The sequence below is a fragment of the Fringilla coelebs genome, assembly GCF_963513975.1.
Source record: "Fringilla coelebs genome assembly, chromosome: 7".
NCBI classification, from domain to species: Eukaryota; Metazoa; Chordata; class Aves; order Passeriformes; family Fringillidae; genus Fringilla; species Fringilla coelebs.
The window spans coordinates 20,129,463-20,141,005 of NC_140035.1; the positions used below are offsets into that span (position 1 = coordinate 20,129,463).

At 36.2% G+C, this 11,543-nt stretch overlaps 1 protein-coding gene across 1 annotated transcript in view; it reads right to left on the reverse strand.

The window, feature by feature from the left end:
* Nucleotides 1–11,525, reverse strand: part of SLC25A12 (solute carrier family 25 member 12) — a 45,417-nt gene extending 33,892 nt beyond the window's left edge. Inside the window, exons 1-4 of the mRNA XM_084209456.1 lie at nucleotides 11,447–11,525; nucleotides 10,914–10,967; nucleotides 7,034–7,176; nucleotides 2,224–2,339 (exon numbers count right to left, since the gene is read on the reverse strand). Of these exons, the coding sequence (XP_084065582.1) occupies nucleotides 2,224–2,339; nucleotides 7,034–7,176; nucleotides 10,914–10,967; nucleotides 11,447–11,458 (325 nt within the window). The 5' untranslated portion in view covers nucleotides 11,459–11,525. The remainder of the gene's footprint in view (nucleotides 1–2,223; nucleotides 2,340–7,033; nucleotides 7,177–10,913; nucleotides 10,968–11,446) is intronic.
* Nucleotides 11,526–11,543: the final 18 nt, after the last annotated feature.

The following is an 11,543-nucleotide window of genomic DNA, read 5'->3' on the forward strand; positions in this document are numbered from 1 at the left end:
ACCCAACTAGAGCAGTTTGCTTCCAAAAACAGAGACAGCTCTAAAATTCAACAAGCACACTTAACTCCCCCCAGATAACTGAAAATTTGAGTAGATGAGAGTACCTTTTGAGAACATGTTATCTCACACAAGGCCAGTGTTGGTTCTAGTAACTGGTCTAACCAACCCAAGTTGACTCTGTCCCTTGCTTTGGATGCACAGTGCAGATAAACCTCAGCAAATCCATGTTGCTTCTGGCAAGACTTAGTGGTTTGAGACAGCTTTGGCATCAATGCAATCACCTCCACAGAGCATTTCATCTGAGCTAGAAAATCTTGACTTGTGTTTGCTGTCATAACCAATATGGTTTACCTGCAGACTGGGTACATTTACACAGTCTATAAAAGACCTGACTTGTCTGGTAGTGATTCTCACACCAACTGACTGAACTTACTCCATTTCAGTATACTTCCAATAATTTACTAAAACCTTCAACTTTAAAACTTATGTTTCTATAGTGTCCTGTTTTTACATGAAACTAAACTCTGTGCCTTTCTGTTTACGTGGTATGAAAATGAAAGGGTGCAGGTCTCATCTATAAAACTGCCATAAGACTGACTTGGAAATTGACTGCAGGGTTACCATATTCTGAAGATGTCACAGATCATCATTCACATTTTTCACAGCTGTATTAATATATATGATACATGTATGAAGTAAAAGTAAGTAGCCCATGTTACAAACAAACAAACACAAAAAGCAGCAGTAAATGTGAGAACTGCAGCACAAAAAAAATATGTACCATGTCATCTTACTAACATAATGTTAAATATAGTCATAATTGCAATATAATTAATTTTGTAAAAAGCATCCAAGAAACCAATAGTAAATTTAAAAATCCCTCAAAAATTTCCTTTTCAAGATTTACAAAAAAATCAGCAAGGAAGGAAGATAAAGAAAATTGGGGTTTTTTTCTGTTTTACAATTTCTCTTGTTTGTGTTTTCTTTTAGACTTTAATTATATAAAAATAACAATTCTCAGTCTGAGGAATTTGTATACAATCTGAAATGGCTTATTGCTCAATTATGGAATCGGATATTTCAAGTGTTCTCATGAGAGCTACCAAGTTCAAATCCCCATTTTGTAAGATTATTAAATAAATCATCGTTAACACAGTCACACTGGTTGTAGTAGTTTGTCCAATTCCTAATGACTGCATTTACAGACTTCACCTTTATTTAAATTTTAAAACTTTTTTTTTCCAAGATGTTGTGCATCCAAACTGCTTAGTATCTGACTCTTCAGTTAATGATGTATTTTAACAGGCACCATAAGTCAAACAATTTGTTTCCATAAAAAGACCTTTGCTTTTTCTTCCCCAACAAGTTACAGCAATTTTCATAATAATGAAATAGCACAAACAGCAAATGGCTACAAATCCAAGCATAGTTTGCATTTTCTTTATTGAGTGCTTTATTCTTTTGGATAGAAATAACATTTAATTCTCATTCCATTTTATTAAAATTTTTACCATTGATTGATCTAATTTTCATAAACACGAAGTTTTAAAAATAAAGCCTAGTCCTCCTTAAACTAGAATGTTTATAACAGCTATTTAGCAATATCACAAAGCAGTATAGTTAGCCTCAAGACTGTGGTCTAATTACTAACTTGGGTGATTAGGTAACTTAGGTAACAAAACCAAAGGCCAGATTTTCTTGCTAATTTTGCAAACATATAATCAAGTTGTAAGTTACACTCATAACATTAAAGTAAGATTTGCTCCTCAAGAAAAGGAACAGGAAATCAAATTATAGATCTTCTTAATTTCTATATTGAGCTCTTACTGTGTGAAAGACAATTTGGGGAATTCTTTCCATGTTTTATTCAGAAACATGTGGAGATCCAGAACATATCTTAAAACTCCCTCCTGGTTGAAGGATTTTGAAGTGTAGGATACAGAATTTTACTTAGAACGACACTGAACATCACTCTATTTATTACTACTTCAGGAAAATAAAAAATCTTGATTCAAGAAGACAGAGAAAAACATATTTTGTCTCTGTGTACTTCTTAGGCTTGAATTGAGAGAGAAAAAAAGTTCTACTCACACAGTGTCTTAGAAAAACAGTATAGTACTGCACAAAATGCATTTCTATGCACCTGTGGTCATGAACCACTATTATGAACAGACACTATTATAATCAGTTTCTTAAAACTGTTTTTCTTTTAGGTATTCTTACCAAATGTTACTTCTCCATTGCCATTCCTGTCAAATAACTGAAAAGCAACAATGAATATTGCATCTGGAGTACACAAAACAGATTCAAATGCCAAAAATTCTTGGAAGGAAATTAACCTAGAAAGGAAAACAGAAAAGTTATAAAGATTTTTTTAATTGTTCATAATACCAATGATAATTTACATTTGATACTCTAGAAAACAGTGTGATCCAAATATTAAATAAAATACTAACTTAAGATAATTAACACTCTAGAGACTGAAAAGTATGTTATATTTAAGTATTTAACATTTATGCAACTTAGTTTCATCCTCTATGAAGCAACTGAATTCTCACTGAACACCTACAAGTTATGACTTTTTAATTACAAATGTGACCAGCACCTGACAATTAAGATATAAAAACACCACAAAAATCCTAAGAACATGAAATTTACAGGCCTGTCATTCTGTTACAATGTACATATTTCCAGTAAGAAAAGATACTGCAATGCATGTACAGGAATACACTACAAAACATACATTTTCTTAAAACAAAACACAACATTCATAAAAAACAAACAGGTTCAGAACAAGTTACACTTTACTAAGCATATGGAAAGAACACTACACTCCAAAAATAACATGAACTGCCAAGTCAGGAACTCGGAGCCAAACATAAAACATCTGGGCTCAAGGACAGACATGACCAGGCAGGGAAGGATCTGAGTGGAACAGCAGATCACAAGATTCTGAGGTGTGTATGAAAGACAGTGCACAACTCAGGCTGCACAGGTAAATCCAAGTCCTCATGGTCACCAGAGACAAACTCAGACTTGAATATATGCACAGATACCTTATTAGGATAATAATAAGAAACTTTTCTAGAGGAACTCTGCTTATTCTAACACAAAAAAACCCTTCCGAAGGCATCCTAATGCTGTATGTATGAACTGCTGCAGAAAGGTAAACCTGAAGCCAAACATAGATAAAGGATAATGCTGGCACAAGAAAAGAATGGGATAAATGACGGGATATGTATGTTAGCATTAAATAATCAATGGAAGTAAGAATTTCAATTACATATTCTATATTTAACAAAAAATTTACTATATATCAGTAAATGCTGTTAAAGCAGAGAATATCACTGTTTTTCCTAGAAAAATTTTCCTAGAAAATGTACATAACTGATCTCAACTTAGTAGTCATCATATGAGATCATTAGCTCATGGTGATTACTTCAAACATTACTGTTTACTGCTAAAGATACAAGTATAAATCCTGTTCCCCACAGAAAAAAAAAAAGAGAAGAAAAATCACAATATTCACACTACTCATTACTATATCTAGTCTTTCTCTGTCTAAGTACACATGAAGCAGAATTGAGATACTTTAAAAAGGTTAAATATGTTAACATTCTTGTATATAGGCACTGCACAAGAAAGGAAGAAACCTAGTGACTTTGAAAATAATTAAGACACTGAAAATATAAAATTATTACATTTACCATATTTTAGCCAGAAAAATCAGAGATATGAGAATGGCTCTTCACATGCAAAATCAATTTCATCAAAAGGATAATTTTGACAAATAAAGAGTTAGTATCAAAGAAACAAATGTTCCTTTAAAATAATTGTAAACATTATCATTCCAAAATATATCTCACATACATGCATAAAGCTGACACACAAATTAACTCCTAACCAGGAAGCTTTATAACTGACAAAATCAAATGCTGATCTCTGTGGAATGCATTCATAGAAGCCTGGACCTGAAAGACATCTTCAGCAGTCTCACTATAACAGTGCCTACAGCAAGAGGAGATAGGCACCTTCAATTTCCATCCCACATATTCAACTTGCAATGCCTAAGAGCAGGCATAGCGTCTGTGATCCTCCATTAGCCACTAGGGCAGAGATAACAGGAGCTGGATTAAACAGAATGATGAAGCTTCCCACCCAATCACTACTCCAGTATTATCCAGTGAACCCGCTGCATTACAGAGTCCATAACAGTATAAATCACTCACCTTTCATTTTATCTGTAACATTTAAAAAAAATTTCTTTTCATCTGATTTTTTCTGTACTGCTACTCTTCAAAAGCACACAAAGTAACCCACGTGTTTGCAATTCTTCTCTTCCCTTTTTCCCCACTGCAAGTCTTTCCTAATTTTTCCCCATACAACACAACTTTTTAAACATTACGTATATCTCTCTTGTGACTCTCCATCAAGTGAAATATCAACTCTTTCTTGGGGACTTCACTTAAGAACACATTTCCAGATTTAAGAATGATGTTCTGATAAAAACAGTACCCAGAAACAAGCAGTTAAAATGAAGAATTTTGAACTACCACTGTGAAATTCTGTAGATTTGAAGGGGGATCAAAATATTTTAGCTGGTTTTGGCATATTTATATATATCTGTAAGTACATTCTTCTGAGAGGGTATTTATCCTATCCTAAAACCAGCACCTGCAGTCTGGAGACACAGGAGGGCTTTCAGCATCAGTGAAATCCTATTGTACTAAATAGAAAACAGGCAAGTTTAAAGCAAATTCTAATTTAGAGGACATCACATAAATTTCTAAGAACATGCATTTATAACAATGAGGAATAAACATTTTGGAAATGAACAGTCAGCTGTTTTAAGAACCATCTTAATGAGCTCCATGAAAGCAAACCACTCTTATACAGCAGTAATGAGAGAAAGCAATAGTGCTCTGGAACAGTTAAGTAAGGATCAAGTTACCATGAGGAAAAAAGTGAAACAACTTTTTTTTAAATGCATGCCTACAGAGAGCCAGTTCCAAAATGTGCTGTTTCTGTACAGTGCCAAACTTAAACCTAAAAGAAATAAAAAAATATTAACAATGGAAGCAACCATCAACACTCTTGAGTATTTATTTCAAGGGCAAGCAAGGCTAAGAGAATATGATAGCAGATATAGGAATGAAATTTTGTAACACAACCCAAAGCTTCTCAATGCCTTGCTGCATGACATTGGGCTGTCATGTACTGTAAAAGTATACATACAGAACAGGACTCCTGATATGTCCTTGGACCTCATAAAGTCAGTCCTTAGAAAGATGCAATGCATCCCAGAATTCAGTTTAAGACTACAATAGCTATTCATGCTATTAGAGTCTGGATTTTGATCTATTACAGCTAACTACAAATGAAAGAACATGAATGTAGAAACAACCTGATGTTGAAAATGGGGCTGTAACAAATTCTTTACATGAAATATAGATTGAATATAGATTAAAACCTTTGGGAAAAAAGTTTCAGAGAAGTATTCAAAAAGATATACATTTTACACTTTGAATTATATAGCAGTGCAAAATAAAAATCCCACTCTTCCCATAAAGGTGGTAAAGCACACTTACCCATACTTGATTAACTTACTTCAAATATTACCCAGATTTTTTAAAAAAGTAATAAACAAAAAAACCAAAAAATCTTATTCAAAGGGAAGTAACAAAAAGTAATACCTAGAAGTTCTAGCATTAAAATAAACTGATTTCCTACTGTAAGAAAGACCCTTTTATAAGACATTTTCTGAAGAACTGCACACCACAAAAGATAACCAACAGCTTTCAGAGAAACAATATGCTAAGCATGTTGGTTTACTTTATCAATTAAACTATTGTGAACAGATACATACAAAATTACCTTTTCAATCCATAATAAAGCAACAAACTGAAGCCATGTATTGGAAACAGAGACAAGTTACTAACATTTATCAAATATATGTATAATCAAATATATAATCAAAGTGCTGCAGCCTTATGAAAAGAAAAATCATACAGCATTACATCAAACAGGAAATACTAAATTTGTCATTTAGGGTAAGAAGTATACAGCACATATGATTTCATTTCCATTGCACAAATACTGCGCAAGCTGCTCAGGATACTAAGCAAACTAATAAAATGTTCTATAGCAGAATGCACGAAAACAAAATTTAAGTAACCAAGGAAGTGAAAGAGCTTTCAATTTAAAATAAGTTATATTTACATATTTACAAATGTATTGTCTACTATTTTAATAGCATTTTCTTCTCAACAAAATAACCATTCACTTATGCATTCTTGACCTCTTCTCTGATCCATCTTAACCTTCTCACTTTACATTAACAAGGTCCAGGCTTCCTACTACAATCCAAGGCCAAAACCAGAAGCCTAGTGTATACCGGAAAAGAAAAGGCTCCTTGGAAGACAAATGAGTTAGAGGGCAACACCTCAGCAGAGGTAAATTGGTTTCAGGGAACTGTCTAGAAGCAAGGAGGAGCATCTGAGCTGCAAAAGCTTTATGTGGTGTGACCTGATCTTCACTAGGCAAACAACTTCTTCCATCATAAAGTCACTAGTGTCTCTCTTTTCTAATAGCCAGTCTTTTACAAAGACCTCAGTGGTTGGATTTGAATTGCACACTACAGAAATAAGAAAGCTCTTCCGTATTTTTGTGTTTACTTACAGGTACTGAAGACTCTCCACAGTACCTGATGATGGACGCAGACACAGAGAAAAGAACTTTCCTAAGGCAACTGTGCTACACTTAACTTACCTGCTGTTCAACTTCCTTACCTTTTGTAGAATTTAACAAAATATCATCAAAATAAATCTCAGCTTTAAAAAATCCATGTTAAACACCGTAATTTCTTCTCAGTTTTCACAAATTTATAGTCTATTGTACTTGTGAAAAAATCTTCTCATTTAAGTAAGTATAAAGTGTAATAAAATCAATAATGTATTTTAGAAGATGAAGTTATCAAACTCATGCACTCACACATTTAACAATGCAAGTTTCAAATGGAAAGCAAAATTCTCACCCATCCTTAGTTTGATCTGCTACTCCAGCCAACAGCTGCACTGTTTTAGGATTGTGATGTGGATCTGTATGAAGTCCTAGGTATTTCTGCACAAAATCCTCTGGGGTCATGTAATGCTCACCATCTTTCTCAACACTTGCATACTAGAGTAAAAATAAAAACCCAAAGCCACACAAACAAAAATTAATCCATTTAGATGCTAATTATCGGTGAACCAGTATCTTCTTATAAAAAGAAAAATACATATTTCAGAAACTGTCAGGTAATTTTGAAAATTTATAAATTTACAACCACGGTACAGCATTCCATTTGCAGCTACACTGAAAATACAGCACATAGATTTTCTTACAATTTCTAGTAACAGTTATCTTCTGAATAATTGTTTCTGACCTTTACTATAATTATTTTGGAAGACATAAACTATTTCTTTTCTCTTTTTGTGAGAAAAAAATGTTCAGATTCATTCATATCCTGAAAGTAATGTTTTTAAGGAAAAATTCACACACATTGACAGTGCTTGCCTCAGCATCTCGTGTATTTCTCCCTAATATCAGCCCCTCACATCACCTCATCACCTTTTACTCTTCCACCCTACAGCTGTCATGACAGCTGTTTGCAAGACTGCACTGTAAACCAGATTGCTGAATCTATGGAGAATTAAAAAGAGTATTTCCACTAAAACAGGAACACAAAGCAGGGACAGGAATCCCCTAACTGAGCACTGCTGCCAATATGACAGTACAAGTAAATTGTGGCTTCCTTGAATCAACTCCGAAAGGTTCTCTTCTCAGCCATACACACAAGTGACTGAAAAACACCTTATGAAGCACAATTCTGCTGCAAGACATGGAATCCAAAGAAAATGTTATGTTTGAAGGCCCATCAAACATGCAGAGTATGGACCATATCTTCAAGAATCACCAAAGTCAGCTGAGAGAAGAAGGCATATCAAAGACAAAATCTAAACACCATCTTTCTTTCTCCAGACACCAATTTCTCTGAGTTTATCATAAATAATAATTTATAATAATACCTTCCACAATAAAAACTCTTTGGGGGAAGTTTTGCTAAAAAATATTCAGACAAAAATAACTGACAGATACATTGAGCTCCATATGAGAAGGTCATGGCATTTTGGAAGAGTTTGGCAGAAAGTCAATAAATTAAGGCCCAACTAAGTAGCTAAGCATGTAAATACATTAGTCCTTTTTTGCACCATATAACTTAAGTCAAGAATCTTTTAGCCCAAAATAGGCAATTTTAAATTATAGCCTAATTTGAATATAAAACAAAACCATCAATTAAACATTTCCTTTTCTCAGTCATGAACTCTGTTACTTTATAACACAAACTTCCTAGTATACATTTGTAGACTGCCTCTGGTAAGCAGTTGATGAATTTCCATGAGACTTTTTTTTAAACATCCTCACATAAGACAAACATACAAACCCCCTACTCTAGTACACAAGCTGGTGCTATGTATCACCACACTTCCAGAAACAAGGTTTGGAAATCTCTTTTTGTTTCCTTTTCCGCCTTGCTTGAACAGGCTACACTTAATTCAACAGGCAGAGAATAATTCAACAATATCTTCCAAAGGCTGACTGTGTATTGCCTAAGAAAAATAATGAAGGTTCACTAAGAAATCTGGTAACTGTTTTTCCACCCAACTCTTTTTATCCTTTTGTGATAATTTGTTAAAAAATTTGGTTTTTTATGGTTGTTACTGAAGTCAGTGGTTAGCAAACACCTAGAAGGTAACGTATTTGATGGTGCACAGACACGAAATTTCAATGCCTGCATTTCATAGTTACAGGATTAATAGAAATCACAAATCTTTTTAATGCAAATAAAATTTTATCTTTTTAACAGCTTAAAACAGTTAGAGGAAGCAGATACCAGGCTTCAGAAATTCTGAAGAGAAAGGTACAAGGTAAACTGCATGGGGAGAGGGCACGTATCACATTAGAAGACATGCATGAACAGAAGGAAATTTAAGCAGACTCTCTATGATTAAGGTGGATGGTGACGAGGCCTAGAGCTCACATCTTCCCTTCTAACCATTTCCAAGGGAAGCCAAATTTAGGAAGGAATGCACGACCTTTAGCTGAAGTTCACGGAAGAGACCAGCACTCTCAGCAAGGAGTACAACACATCTGACCCCTAAACACTTGCAGTATTTCATAACAAGACTTTCTACAACTTAGTCTTGAAAATAATGATTCTCTTTTGTTTTAAAGCCTGCAACTAAGTTTGATTCCCAAGCACCAAAAAACCCCACAATTTCAAACTCAACAAAATGCAGAAGAAATACAAACTCTTTTTTCTATGGTTTTTTTTTACTGCAAAATCTCAGATACTCAAAGAGAGGAGAGCTTCATATTTTTCATTCCTCAGAGTATCAAACAATCCACAACTTCATTTGCATGCTTCTTTGAAGAAAACAAGACAGACATGGGGAAGAGCAAAAAGCCATTTTTCTAAACATACTGTCTGCTTTTTGGTCAACAAAACATCTACTGTCAGGAAGAAAATTTCAACAGCCAGTGGTACAATGTTCTCCCTCTCTGCTGTTCCCTGTATGACCACTATCAAGAACTTCAACTGCTTATTTCCAGATGCAAGAACTTCTACTGACTGGATGTCAAGAATCATAAAGAGCTCACATTTACAACTGAATAGTGTTTTGACACCTCAATTCACTTTTCTTCATTCAAATGTGCAAAGGCATTTTCTGAAAAGTTGGAAAGAGATGTTCTAGAATCACATTTTTATACTGTATTAATATATATTTTAAAAGCTAATATTTTTATATTGCTGATCTTATTAACATACTCTAGTGTAATCTTTATCTACAAAGGTGAATGCCATGTCAATCAAAAATGAACCTGTGCTGGAGTATCTTTTACTAGAAACTAAATGTTGAGCTTCCACAGTTTGATGCCAGCATTCTAAGTGTTTGCACTCCAGCAATGTCACAGGGTAATCAGGTATGCAAAAGAAAAGGCCACCAAAAGTATGGCTGGGATATAACTCCTCTCTCTCAGGCAAAAAGCTCACTCTACTTATCATATGTGGAAACTGCCAGACGGTATAGTAGAACCAGAAGATACCTATAAAGAGTTAAATAATAGACTTTATTATTTACAATATTAGCTCTAATTTTATACCCCTAATTTTTAAATAGAGAAAAGATTCATGAATATACTGTGCAACACTCAACAGTAGGGGAAAAAACATATTTTAGTAATTTTGAAATACTGGTGGCCCTATTATGGACCTAAAACACAGTTCTTGTTCTTTTTATTATTCCATATGACTGATTCAAACCTTATCATTAAAGTTTTAGGATTAACTGGATTTTCCTTTTTGATCATGCTTTACTGAAACTAAGGGAGTGGAGAAACCTTCATACTATTATTTATATATGCTAATTCTAAGGCCCTGCAAGGGATAATATTACAAGACATATTAATCTTGAGAAATCAATTTTAAGTTCTAAAAACATTGCCAGTGGTCCAACTATTTGTACAAACACATATAAACCCCAAGGACAAAGCATACAGTCATTGAAGAGGAATTTTTTTTTTATTCTGCAAAGGTGTATTTAAAAAAAACCAGTACTTCGTTCTAATTATTTGCTTTGTAGAAAATTAGAAAATAGTTCAGGAACTTATTTATTATTATAATTTGGAAACAGTATCACACTTTGTGCCAGCAGCAGTTTCTTCTCAATGCCTGACATCCCTGCCAATACACTAAGCCTGCAAAGTGAACTTCTAAGCGTCCCACAAGCACCACACGAGTTTGATGCCATGGTAATCTGCTGAAAGGGAAAAACACAGAAGTCTGACACTCAAACAACATTAGATCTTTTTACCTGCAAAAAAATATTTCGTAGTTCAGCAGGATCCGCTCTTTTAGTTGAATGCACCTGTAAACACAAGCAAATTAATGCTTCGCTTAGCCGGGCTGCCGTCAGAGCGCAGATAAAACCCGCCGCGCCGGCCACAGGCGGCAATACGGGGTCCCCTGTCAGACCCACAGGCCCAACCTCAGCCATGACCGCGCTGCCGCGGGACGGCACAGGGCTCCGCGCCGGTGACAGCTCTCAGCGCCGGGCTCTCTGCGAGCGGCAAGACGCCCCGGCCCCACAGGACGACCGCCGCCGCCGCTCCGGGGACCCCCGCCCGCGCCCCCCGGGACACTTCGGCGGGCGGAGGCAGCGCGGGCAGCGCTGCCGCTCCCCCGGGGCCGCCCCGCCATCACCGCCCCCGCGGCGCCGTTCCCCGGCCCCCGCGGGAATCCCGCAGCAGCGGGGCCGGCCGCCTCCCCCCGCCGCCCGCCTGCCCCTGGCCCCGCGCGGGATCCGCCCGGCTACTCCTGCCACCAGCGGCGGAGCGGGAGAGTCACCTTGACCGCCATGCTGCGCCCGCCGAGGAGGAGGAGCCAGCCAGCCGCCCGCCGCGCCGCCGCAGCAGCCGCCGCCGCCGCCGCCTCAGCGCAGCGC